We start from the raw sequence: 13,710 nt of genomic DNA on the forward strand, positions 1-13,710 counted from the left end.
ACACCACGCCACATCATACCATACTATACCATACCATACAATACATTTTTGTAGATTAGTCTTCTGACAAAAATAATACAGAAAAACCAGTTGGACATATTCATAATTACCTCTGGACAAACCATAACTGGCTATGTATGCACATTCATTAAATATTAATCAGAGTTGGCAAATTCTCCTCAAACTACATTACAACTGAGCCATGAGTACATGGCACAAATAAAAATATGCCAAGGTAACATCATGCAAAGGACACGGATTTTGGAATATGCATAATTTGTGGAATATTCTGGTGCTTGTGAATCACCCACCTATAAAGTATAATCAAAGGTTCATTTTATTCACTAAATTTCTATCATGCCTTTATTTATTGCAATTCAAGGCAGTGTGTGTATTGCTCCTGCCTCCTCTTTTTCCCATGTGGATTAGGATAAGAAACAGTGATATTAGTCTTAAAAGCAGTACACTTGCCCCTGAAGGCCAACTTTGGAAGATTACTGGTCTTCTTTGTGCGCATAGTTGGTTCTGCCAGAACAGGCTAATGGAACAGGAGGCAATCCAGCAAGGCAGTGCCTATGTTCTTTTAATTGGCTCAAAGTCACCCAGCCATCCATCTTCCATGACTAAAATTAGAGCTAACAATCTAATCCAGCAAGTTAATTACTACATCACATTGGCTTTCAACAATATATTGTATATCCTGCCAATTATATACCACTGCCCCTTAATTTATAATGAATTATATATCCTGTCATGGTTAAGAAAGTTAATTTCAGTGGAAATACCTACTTAAGATTGCATACTTTGTAGGGAGTATCCTCTATTGAAATTAATTGAGCAAATTTTACCTACATAATGTCCCTTTTGATAGTTTGTTTTAATATTATCCTATCTAAACTTTTAGGGGGAACAGATCTTTTTGTCATGTTTCATGTTCTGCTACAAAACTATAAGAAACATTTTTAGAATTAAAAGTGTTCAGCAACCTAAATATAGCAGAACAAAGATAAGTGGCTTTAACTGCCTCTGTGATTAGTCCACTCCTACTCCCTGGATTAATCCCAGGGCCAGTTGCTAAACTACATGTGTTGAATATAAATAAAACCAATAGATTTCCCGGGGGCAATGAGGAAGGGGGCTTAAGTGCATTTTTAAATCTATTTCTTGATTTTGGAACAGGAAATTGACAGAATAGACACAGAGAAAAAGGTAATGTCTGATTTCATATACAATATATATTACTTTGAGGGTCAGACTGCAGGCTGCTATAATCATATTTCTAAAATAAATATAGCTTTTCTTTTTATTTTGAATACTTATCTGAATCACTACCTTGTTCCTCTTTTGTCCTTTCACAAAGGTTTCCAATAAACAGTTTTTCTGTCAAAATAAAAGCTTACAGCCCTTTCCCATCCCCCTGACCATTGCTTTTAAAGAATACTTTACAGCAGAGGTTTTTTTTTTTTGGTCCCAAGCACTTTAAGATGTGTGGACAACTCCTGGAAATCTCCAACCAGCATTCTGAAGTTAGTGAAGTTGAGAAATATCGCTTTATACTATAATATGAGGTATTAAATGGAAAGTGATTCATTTATCCAGGCTGATATTCTTTCATCACCAAACTCAATATGGGAATAGGTATCTGTGAACCATCATATCCCTTCCAAACATGGGTTTGGGACCAGAAATTTAATGAAAAAGAAAACAGTTGGTTACAAAGCATCTGTCTGGACCAGTTTCTAGGATCCTATTAATTTAAATAAGATGATAACTAAAGAAAGTGATAAAATAGCTTTCCTTAGCCTGGTTTCTTCCATAGGTGTCCCTATTCATGCTCAGTTCTATGGGAACAATGTAGGATGATGCTGTACATCTACAGTTGGAGATCTACAGGACAGTGCTTAAGAAAAGGGCACCAGACAGGCAGAAAATGAAGCTACAAGTATCAACAAACTTGGAGGAATGTGAATTGTGGAGAAGTTAAAAAACAACAACATTAAAAACCGTCCAATGAAGACAGTGATCCAGGTTTCCAAGGCTAAAACTGCTGTTTCATTTCAAGCAGCAGCAAAGGCCTTAATCAAACCATGTATTAGAGTCCTAGGAACACTCCCAGGTTTTACCTGAAACTTGACAGAAACCTGTCGGGTATCTGGGGTGGACCTCCAAATAACGCCAAAGGGATCAAGGAATGCTTGGTCAATGGCAAAGAACTAATGGGAGTAGCCACCAATTCCTGATCACACCATTACTGTCATGAGATGTTTGGTTGTTTAATGTATTTAGCTAGCTAGCTAACAAGCAAAGACCAGGTCTAATGTGTCGCCTCCACAGTGAGTCGGGCTGGCCAGAGATAATATGAGCCAGGTCTATAGTTGCCATGGTGCCATGAACCCTCAAGCTGCCTCCGGGTCTATGCTCAAAGATGATTGAAATCCCCCAGGACCAAATCCCTAGAGTCGTGATGGCAAACCTATGGCACGCATGCCACAGGTGGCATGCAGAGCCCTCTCTCCAGGCATACAAGCTGTCACCCCAGGTTAGATCCACCATGCATGCGTGCGGACCTCCCGCCAGCCAGATGGTTTTTGGGTCTCTGCCGCACATGCGCAGGGGGTGGGGCGCATGTAGGAGATGCAGGTGCATGTGGGAGGCATGGAACATATTGGGGGTGGATGCAGGGGGGTCACACGGGGGCATGTGTGCAAATTTGGGGACAGTGGGTCGCACACACTGCATTATGTGTGTGCATGTGCGCGCGCTTTTGATACTTGGTGACGAAAAGCTTAGCCATCATTGCCCTAGGGCAGTGATGTAACTTTTTTGACATCGCATGCCAAAGGTGGAGGAGCTTGGGGGGGTCATGTGCATGTGTGCCCACACCCATTATTCTATGTGTCATCGTCCCCTGCACATGCATGCAACTCCCCACCCTCCCCCACTTTTGACACACGATGGCACAGTGGAACCACTTTTCACCCTCCGGAGACTCCAGAGGGTTTCTAGGAGCCTGGGGAGGGTGAAAATGCCCCCCCAAGAGGCCCTCTGGAGGCCAGGAACGGCCCATTTTCTGATGTCTGGTTTGCGCGTTCTGGAATGGACTTGAGGGTTGCCTGTTGGGCCATTTTTCTTCCTTCGGAGGCTCAAGGAGGCTTCCCTGAAGCCTCCATTGGGCAAAAAATGCCCCATTGCGCAAACTGGAGGTCCATTCCCAAACTTCCGGTTTGCACATTGGGCAGTTTTTGGCTTCAGGAGGCTTCCCTAAAGCCTCCGGAAGGTGAAAAAGGCCGGAAATCATGGCCGAAATGAGCTGGAACTGACAGGGCAATGCCTCACTTGCCCTCAGAAATGACTCCGCGTGCCATCTGTGGCAATAATGCTATAGGTTCGCCATCACGGCCCTAGAATATTCCATCTCCAACCTGGCCATGGATTCCAGCAGCTTTAATAGAGAGGTTGACTTGCAAAAAAGAAGTTATGATTTTTCCAGCCCAACTTCCCAAACAAGGCTTCATTCCTGGCAATCTGCCCCTGAAAGCTACTGAAGTTTCTTGGATCACGATTGCCATATCTTCAACTTGAGCCTGACTCACGGCTGATGCCATGCACGAAACCCAGCTGGGTACATATGCAAGAGAGGAACATCTTCTTCCCTTTTAGGCCTAGCCAGATTTTGTTAATCTAGACAAAACTGATTCACAGTTAAATTGTGAATCAAGTTTTATTGAAGGCTGATAGTGCATTTAATTAGCAGAGCTGAAAACCAGGGTCTTTGGAATGCTGATGGCCAGCCCTTGAGGTAGACCATAAGGGACCGGACACATCAAGGTCACCTTCTTTGAGAAGTCTCTTGCCATATCTCACTTTACTTGTCACTACTAATAGTGACAAGTAACTACTATTACTGCCATATCTCACTTTACTTGTCACTACTAATAACCTGACTTCTCCTCCAGTCATCCAATCTCACACTCCAACCAAACTACACACCACACCATCAGAAAGCTGCCACCAACTGCAAATATATTTCTGCCTCACACTCAGCATTTCTTTACCTAGACACTAGATAACCCACTCACATCCAACCATCCAGCCACCCAGCGGCTCTCACGTAGGAGAAAAGTTACCCACAACCCTCTGCTACAATCCCTGCTCTCACCCAAGAGGAAACAGAAGCATCCTAAGGGAACTATCTGCCTCCAATCGTAATGTTGCATAGGATTTGCACAATCCCTTCATTTTACATTTTCAAGAAACATTCTTACAGTTTACATAGGAATCTTAAGTGATATGAGTGCCTAAAGAGTCGTAGGCCAAATGTCTGGAATTATCCTGCACAGTCCGATTATTTTTAAAAGTTTTCCCTCTGTTCACCAAAGGCAGCTACGTTTCTGTCTCCTTCTTGACCTCTTATAGAATGCAATCAAAGTGAGTGAATACAGAGAACAAGTTGGGCATATATCTGAAAGAAAAATACATGGAGTGGGAAAAGAGAACAGAAAGAAAAGAAACAGAAAGTTTTATCTGTCACTGGGTTGCAGCAAAGTTCATTGTCTTCCTTTCTTAGACTATTTTAACAACCATCTGATTTTTCTGCTTATGAGCTATTAATGGGCCTTTGATTTATCTGCTTTTTGATCTTTCTTTGATCTTCATACTAGGTCTGGTGGGACAATACTTCAAAATTTATTTGAAGACTAACCTCTGACCACCATCAGTAACAAGATAATCGTAGAAGCTGGCAGGAAACTTGTTCTTGAATAGGAGACATTCAGGAAATATATATGGTTGTATACTGGATTGGGAAGTTGGAAACTGTACCAGAAGAAGACAATAGCAAACCACATTTGTAAGAATGTGAAGAAAAAGGTGAACAAAATTGCACTGATGTAGACCTGAAGTCGCCAAGAATCAAACTTGAAGGATGAGTTATTTAAGCTATACTTCATGCATGTGCGTCTTATTGCAAATATAAGGATACTTAGACAATTTATTAAAAACAAATATAAGGATACTTAGACAATTTATTAAAAGCATTTGCTGGCCAAATGCTTTTAATGTCAAGGCCAGTAGAATGTTATCGGACCGCTGAATCTCACAAGCAGGAACATTTGCTAGCGCATGAACATTGTGGACTTTGTGGCTTATTTCAGTGCTCCAGAGTTCATGCACAATGCAGGAGGGCAGCATGAAAAATTCCTTAATATTTGCCATCCAGTCATTTTTGACTCCTAGCAATCAGGCAGATACATTTTCTCCATGACGATTTATCCCTAACCTGCTTTTTCAGGTCTCCTTGTGTGTGATAGGCAGGGCATAATTATGCATGGTTCAGAAATGGAAGATTTTTGTTTACCAACCTATATGCAACTAATGCTAGCAACTATATTTCCTTCCACTACAAATATGCTAAACAGTGCCTCTTCCCTCTTTTTTTGCCTAATATTTCTCTACTGAAAAAGAGCCATTTTCTTTTGCCCTGGATTTAGTCTATCAAAGATCAACCAGCGAGTGCTGAAAACAGAGAAACCAAGGTATGAATGACCTATCTTACAGCAAATGCCACTGCTCCAGTTACAGGTCTCTGATTCCTTCCTCCTCTCTGGTTCACTCAAGTTGCCTGTTGTTCTTCTTCAAGGCTAAAGTCCAAGGAAGCTCTTAGCTAATCACTTGACAAAGAGCTCTTTGTGATGGGTTCCTCTGGGGAAATCTGACTCTCTTCTCCCATCTGTAGAAGCTGACAAGGATCTGGAGTGCAGGAGCGTAGATCTCCATTCCTTTTCTGTGGGCTTTGCAAGTGCACAGCAAGAATAATTTCTGCTGCAGGCCTCTTAGAAATGTACCTCTTGTTCACAGCTGCTCTTTTCTTTTCTGTTCATGGGGTTGATACGTCCAAGACTTGCCCCCATCTATGCTTCTGCTATGAATCCTCCAGTTTTGTGGACTGTCACAATCGGCACTTGGCCCATGTTCCTCATGGCATCCCTCACAATACATGGATGCTGAACTTGAGACACAACAACTTAAGTGGGCTGGAGGTTGACTGCTTTGATGCTTTGTGGTCTTTGAAGATCCTTCTTCTATCCCACAATTCCATTGCAAAGATTTGGCCCAAAACATTCATGTCCCTGAGTTTCCTGGAGAAGATGGACCTCAGCTACAACCTGCTCGCTCGCTTACCACGTGACTTCTCAAATGAGTTGACTTCCCTGAAGGATCTTAAGGTGGCCCACAACTGTTTGATAGCTTTGGGTTTTGAAAGCTTGCAGTATATGGAGAACTTGGAGAAGCTGGACCTGAGCCACAATCTGGTCACTTCGATTGAGAAAGGGACTTTCCGAGGACTCTCCAGGCTCCGACACCTCTACCTCCAGTCTAACAGGCTTGCAGTCATCCATAATGGCTTCTTTTTTATGCTCCAGAACCTGGAAGTTCTTTTGCTTAACAGCAACAACATCAGCTTCATTGAAGTAGAGGCTTTCACGTCATTACACAACATGAATTTTTTGTCTTTGACTGGCAACCGGCTCATCCACCTAAAATTTAAGACCTTCCTGAATATCCAAACAGTCAGCACCCACATCCAGCTGGCTGGTAACCCATGGGCCTGTGACTGTGACCTCCAAAGGATTTTTGGCAAAATCACGAGTGTTCGGCACCTTCATGTGGATGATTATGAGAACCTCACCTGCTTCAGTCCTTGGCAATTGGCTGGCTCGCCTCTTGTTTCTGTGGACAGTCAGCTATGCATGGCAGAGACAGCCACTGTCTTAGTGATCACAGTTACTGTCCTGGTGACAGTGATCGCTGCCATTGTAATGGCAGAAAGGAACCGGAAGAAGAACCAGGAGAAGAACTGGAATGAACTGGAAGGGCCTTTTGACTCGCAGGAGAAATAAGACAAGAGACAAGAAATAGCATTTTGGTGTTTTTCAAATGTTGTTTTAATATGATTCTTTAAACCTGATCTATAATTCCAAATTCTGCTTGGTTTTTTTTCTTTTAGTCAACTTGGCTAAAATTCCAGATGTGCTGGCATTGCTCGTGGCTCCATGGACATCCACAGCAGGGGCAAATGATGCCATGTGCATGATGACATCATTGCACAAATGACGCAAATCATGGAATTTGCATCAGTCATGTTGTGCCTATTACATCATGTTCTTTGTGCTGTCTATTTATGTATTGATTTGATTTATATTCTGCCTTTCATTCAAGGTGACAAAGATAGTGCTTCCTCCTTCTATTTCCCCTCCACAACAATACTCCTGTGTGCTAGAATGAAGAGCTGGATGAGAGAACAGACTGCCCAAAGACGCCTTATAGGGAGTGGCTTTGAAGGGCAGGAGGAAGACCCTCCACCAAGGCAGCAATCAGACAAGTGGGACTTTAGTTCCTCCACAAAAACTAATTTGAGAAAATATCTCATAGAAGCTTCTTTCTGATTTACACCAAGATAACTGGGGGGGGGGGGGGGAAGGAAGCACATGCAGATTTGCAAGTTTCTGTTCTGTTGCTATTGTTGCTACAACTACCAGTGAAAGTAGTTGTAGACCTATGGAGGACTGGTTTCCTGGTCTAGTTATAGGCTCACACCCAGCAATCTTCCCTGATGAGGATGGAGTGGGAGCCCAGGTTTGTTTCCTTCCACACCTTCCCTAGTTTATCACTCTGGTCAATATGATGGCATATGGCTTGTACGGATACTTGGTTTTGGATTTAATGAATGAATGAAAATGAACGAACGAACACATTAAATGTTTGTTAATTAGGGCACTGCCTGGATAGAGGGAGCCTTACAACAATTATTTGTGCACTGACAACCTCTGGTGGAGAATTTAGCAATAATGTAAGTATATGGAGCTGCTTTGAGAATGCTCTCAGAATTTCAGTCGGTTGTAGACTGTGTTGGGGAAGGGATAGGTAATATCAACCATTTTTTAGTCTGTAGTCACTTGAATACGAGTGCTCTGTAATCAGCACTGCTGGCCCCTGCCACATTTTCCCCCCAAGCCAAACTCAAAAGTGCTGCTTAGCCTTCAAAGCATTCCAGGGCTTAGGACCAGCAGGTTATCTGAAGAAGCATCTCTTCCCCTGTTTTCCTACATGGGCCTTTCTGCTATTATGCAAGACCTCCGGAAGTAGTCCATTTAAAGCTATGAAGTGAGCGGCACCTAGTGGGGAAGGAGAGTCAGTGCAAGGTTAAGGTGTTGGACTAGGAGTAGAGAGGCTCGTTCCTAATCTTCCCTCAGCCGCTGAAGCCCCATCTAGATGACTTTGGCCCAGTCACTCTCAACAGGAATGTTGTAGTGGTAAGAAATAGGAAGAAATGCTATGCGTGTTGCCTTGAGTTTTTGAATGACTATATCATGATAGTTCAGAGGGATGCGGTGGCTCAGTGGCTAAGATGCTGACCTTGTCGATCAGAAGGTCAGCGGTTCGGCAGTTCGAATCCCTAGCGCTGTGTAACAGAGTGAGCTCCCGTGTCTTGTCCCAGCTTCTGCCAACCTAGCAGTTCGAAAGCACGTAAAAATGCAAGTAGAGAAATAGGAACCACCTTGGTGGGAAGGTAACAGCGTTCTGTGTGCCTTCCGTGTTTAGTCATGCCGGCCACATGACCACGGAGACATCTTCGGACAGTGCTGGCTCTTCGGCTTTGAAACGGAGATGAGCAACGCCCCCTACAGTCGGGAGCGACTAGCACATACGTGCGAGGGGAACCTTTACCTTTTTATTATGATAGTTCTCACGATCAACTTCTTTTCTCTGGATCAGCTATTCCTGGTGTGTACTGGAACATTAGTCCAACGAAGAGCAACAAGTTGGGAAAGCTAATGATCTATTATTATTTAGCTCCTGATATGAACACACCAGCATCTATTTGATCTTCTCTAATGTAGACTGGGCTGGGAAGTCCAGTGTCACATCACAAATTGGGAGCCAACTATGGTCTTGAGTTACATACTTTCCATTGCTGGACACTTGGCTAAAGTAGACAGTACTCACAAAATATACAATGCAGACGACACAGGGCTCTTCTTGTACCAACGATGGCAACAGGATCTAAATCTGCATTGTTAAGCTTCTCCATTTGTTTCACAGGAGTTCAAGGGCCCCCCCTGCTTGCCTTCCCCCATCTCTTCCGTCACTGCAAAACACTGGCCGTACATTGAAGCAGCATTTTGTTTTCAGCATTTCCCTGATCCCAAGCACTTTGTTTCTGGAAACTTCAATTTTCATTTCCAATTATCTTTTGGAGGAAATTGGAAACTGAAGAGGGACTCAAGCCCTCTCTGCTGATAATTGGAATTTGTAGATATACGAAAAGGTCAGTGACCCTGGTTTCTGAAATTAAACGCAGAATATATTCTAAATTGTGCTAGCTAGATGGTGTACTTCAGGGACCTGGTGACAAAAAACCGGAAAGGCTTGATTGATGGGATAACAAATACTGGCAAAGATATAGTTGTAACATTTCTACAGATTGTCTTATTAAAACCAACATTCCAAAAGGTTCTTTTTGGTTTAGTTCAGTATTTTTCAAACTTGATAATTTTAAAATGCATGGGCTTCAACTCTCAGAATTCCCCAAACACCTTTGCTGGCCAAGAAATTCTGGGAATTGAAGCCCATCTTAAAAGTTTCTATGTTTGAACAACTCTTTATTTAGGTGTTGAGTGAACCCAACCAATTGTGAATTCTTAATTATGAAATAAACCATAGTAAAATTACCATAGCTTAGTATAGTATGAGAACCCAGCCAATGTCTATGAAATCTGGACAAAACTGCAGAACAAGCCCTGATCCACAGTAGCTGATCCACAGTAGCTAGCATGCATGAGCCCCTGCCAAGGCTTGCCGAGAAAGAAATCTGGGAGACGTAGAGGCTTGGCTTGTTGATATGTGTAGAAACTCTGCAAAGGTGTAGATTGTTTTATTGCAAAACGTAGATAATCTGTGGCCTGATATTCTTTTAAAAGTGCACCTTTGAAAATAGGTGGCAAGACATGGAAAGTGAGTAGTTTGGGGGAGCAAAATGAAACAGCTACATTTAACGAACAGCTAACATACCGTTAGTTAGAAGGGCCGTCTTTTCCCCATCACATTTACCAGACCCACCAGAGCAGAGAGGGAGGAAATGCTATCTAGCAGGGCAAAAGAAGAAGGGCTCTTTCCATGGTGCCTCCCTCCCGGTAGCTCCCTCCCTGTGGAGCATCATGTTCCCCACTTTGTCATTCTTTTGTAAGGGCATGAAGACCTCCTGTTTTTGCCAATGGGCCCGGGGAACCCGGAGTGGGATGGAGCCCATCAAGTGGCTTATTTGATTGACTGATTGCTGTGGGAAGTGGAGAGTTATTGCTTTTTATTGTTTTTATATAGGGTTTTAATCAGGGGTGAAATCCAGCAGGTTCTGACAGGCTCTGGAGAACTGGTAGCGGAAATTTTGAGTAGTTCAGAGAACCGACAAATGCTACCTCTGGCTGGCCCCAGAGTTGGGTGGGAATGGAAATTTTGCAGTATCCTTCCCCTGCCACACCCACCATGCAACACTACAGCTACCAAGCCACGTCCACAGAATCGGTAGTAAAAAAAAAAAAAGAATTTCACCACTGGTTTTCATCTTTGTAAGCCATCAAGAGTCATTGAGAGAGGGTTGGGTGGCCATATCATTTTTAAAAAAGTAAATAAATGCATGAAATAAAAAGCAAAAAAACTCCACTCCTTCCGTTGCTGCCTCCAGATACCAGGAAGTGAAACAATGGAAAAATACAGCCAGAGAAAAAATTGCCCACACCTCTTTAATGGGGGCCTGCCTGTTTTGCCTGCCATAAAAGCTAACACTCCCACCTCCTATCTTTTACACCCTTTTGGAATGTGCTTTACAGGTGGTCCTTGACTTACAACCATTCATTTAGTGACCTTTGGAAGTTACAATCTCACTGGAAAATAAGGTGACTTAATTACTATTTTTACAACCTTTGCAGCGTTCCCATGGTCACGTGATTAAAATTCAGACACTTGGAAATTTTTATGTATGACAATTGCAGTGTCCTGGGGTCATGGGATCACGTTTTGCGACTTTCTGACGAGCAAAGTCAATGGGGAAGCCAGATTCTCTTCACAAACATGTTACTAATACAACTGCAGCGATTCACCTAACAAATATGGCAAAAAAGTTTGTAAAATGGGGTGAAACTTGCTTAACAACTATCTCTCTTAGTAACAGAAATTTTGGGCTCAGTTGGGACTGTAATTTGAGGCCAACCTGCATAAGGACTAAAAAGGAGATTTGAATCTCTATTTCTTCCTTGGGCCATTCCTGTATTGCCCTGTTTATTATTTATGGTTTATTGCCTTGGTGACTAGATAAGTATCACATTCTGATCTCCATCCATTATATCTTCCCCAGACTATCAGTCCCCATCCTGATTAGCTGGTGTGGCCTCTCTCTTTTTCAGTTTGTGTTAATCTCTGAGTTCCTCTTCTGGAGAGCTATAGGGATTTGATTCAACTTAATATTGTTTAGTTGCAGAAACTGATGAAGTTGGCCGAAATGACAAAATTGACCATCTTGATTAAAGAAAAGAACATAAGTGCTTTTTCCCTCCACATGGAGACCGCTTCTGAACTTTGCGCTTGATGTGGAGAAGAATGAAACGTTGACTTTGGGTTTTACCAATTAGACTGATTGATCTTAATAGAAATGGTTTGTTTATACTATCAGTAAAAAGTAAAAAGTTGTGATTTGATGTTAATGCCTCATTTTACTGTAACAGAGAAAGTCGGAAGTCAATGCTTCTTTTTCCTCTTTCTTATCTTTCCTCACTTCTCCTTCCCCTTTTTCCTCCCCACTCCTTTCCTATTTATTTTGTACTTTGTATTTTATATTACTTTATAACACAATAAAAAATGTTAACTGGATTTAATATTGTGTGAAAGCAAGGAGTATGTCTTATGGAATACATCTATGGGCACTGTCTTTTGCTCTATAAATTCAAGATCAGGGGCACCCTTGAATAAAGATATTTGTGTCATTTGGTTATCATCCAGATTTTTCTTTTATATACCGACAAGAGCATATAGGTAGATCTCAGTGTAAATATAGTGCTCAAGGGTTTGCATTATAGTGGCTGGAGTTGTTTTTTTTAAATATCCTTGATTGATTGATTGATTGATTGACTAACATGAAGTCAGAGTTGACTTTTAGCGCTCACATACCCGTGTTTCCCCGAAAATAAGACAGGGTCTTATTTTCTTTTGACACCCCCCCCAAATTTTGCTTGGGCCTTATTATCGGGGGCGCTTATTGGTTTGGGGTTGCCAGGTGGCTGCTCTCTTGTGAGTGGCTGCCCGAAGAGCTGTGCACAGCCTCAGGGGCAAACGGCTGTATTGTGCTGTTGCAGCAGCACAACAAAGCTGCCAAGAGGTGACCACGCTCATGAGTAGCTGCCTGGCAATGCCCCTTTCCAGCCGGGGAGAGTGCCACTCACGGACCCAGTAATATCCCAAAGGCGCTAAGCTGTGTGATGCTCTGCCTGGCTGGAAAGAGAGGTTGCGCAAGCACTTGTTCTGCCTCCAGCTCCAATGCCTCCCTGCCTCATCATGCCCAACTTTCCCTGCAGGGCTGGGCCAGGGCGCTGCCATGGCCCCGCTGCCCCTGGCCCGCTGCCGCCACTACCGCTGCCACCCTGCCGCCGCCCCACTGCCGCCACCTCCGCCATGCTCCGAGCATAACCGGCTTCCAAACTCCGGAGATCTGCAATGGCACCCTGGCCCAGCCCTGCAGGGAGAATTGGGCATGGTGAGGTAGGGAGGCACGCAAGCTGGAGGCAGAGCAAGTGCTCACGCAACCTCTCTTTCCAGCCGGGCCTTTGGGATATTACTGGGTCAATGAGTGGCACTCTGCCCAGCTGGAAAGGGGCATTGCCGGGTGGCTGCTCGTGAGAGCAGCCGCTCAGCAACCACCCGCTCCAGCTGGGCACAGTGCTACCCACCAACCTAGCGGTATCCCAAAGGTGTCAAGCAATGTGAGTGCCTTTGCTCCCCTCCCCCCGGCTCCTGCTGCTTTGCGCCTTCGGGATATCGCTAGGTTGGTGAGTGGCGCTCTGCCTGGCTGAAGGGGGGGGCTGTCCAGGGGGCTTATTATTGGGGGAGGGCGTATATTTTTGCCCACAGGAAAAATATGGCATGGTCTTATTATCAGGACATATCGTAATTTCGGGGAAACACGGTTCTGCAGGTAGATTTTCTTCACGATGATCAGTCCCTAACCTGATCTTTTAAGTCTTTTAACAGTACACCCATTGCTATTGTAATGGAATCCTTCCATCTTGTAGCTGGGCTTCTTCTATTTCCTTCCACATTTCCCAAGATTGTAGATCTCTCAAATGGTCTAGGTCAGGGATGGCTAACCTTTTTGTCCTCACGTGCCAAAAGTGTGCGCATGAAAGTGTGTGTGTGTGTGTGCCTAACCCATAATCAATGCACGTGCAACACCACCCTGTGCATATGTGCGTGACGCCGCCTGCTCCCCCCACCGCCGCGCATGCGACATCTCCCCATGCCCCGTTTTGGGCCTAGCAGGCCTCCCTGAAGCCTCCTAGGACCAAAAATGGGGCACTGGAGATGCTCTCCTTGCCCCCATGCATGCGTGCACGACCTCCTTGCCTCCCCCCACGCATGTGTGCGGGTCTGCCGCAGGCATGGCAG

The 13,710-nt window shown here is 43.8% G+C and overlaps 1 protein-coding gene across 1 annotated transcript; it reads left to right on the top strand.

Annotated features, from left to right (window-relative positions):
* Positions 1 to 5,837: 5,837 nt before the first annotated feature.
* On the top strand, positions 5,838 to 6,899 carry LOC309401554 (uncharacterized protein; the record flags this gene model as incomplete). The annotated part of the gene is made up of 1 exon (XM_081970624.1): positions 5,838 to 6,899. The coding sequence occupies one exon, from the start codon at positions 5,838 to 5,840 to the stop codon at positions 6,897 to 6,899; it is 1,062 nt and encodes a 353-aa protein (XP_081826750.1).
* Positions 6,900 to 13,710: the final 6,811 nt, after the last annotated feature.

This window comes from Natrix helvetica (genome assembly GCF_964273705.1).
Source record: "Natrix helvetica genome assembly, chromosome: Z".
Lineage (NCBI taxonomy): Eukaryota > Metazoa > Chordata > Lepidosauria > Squamata > Natricidae > Natrix > Natrix helvetica.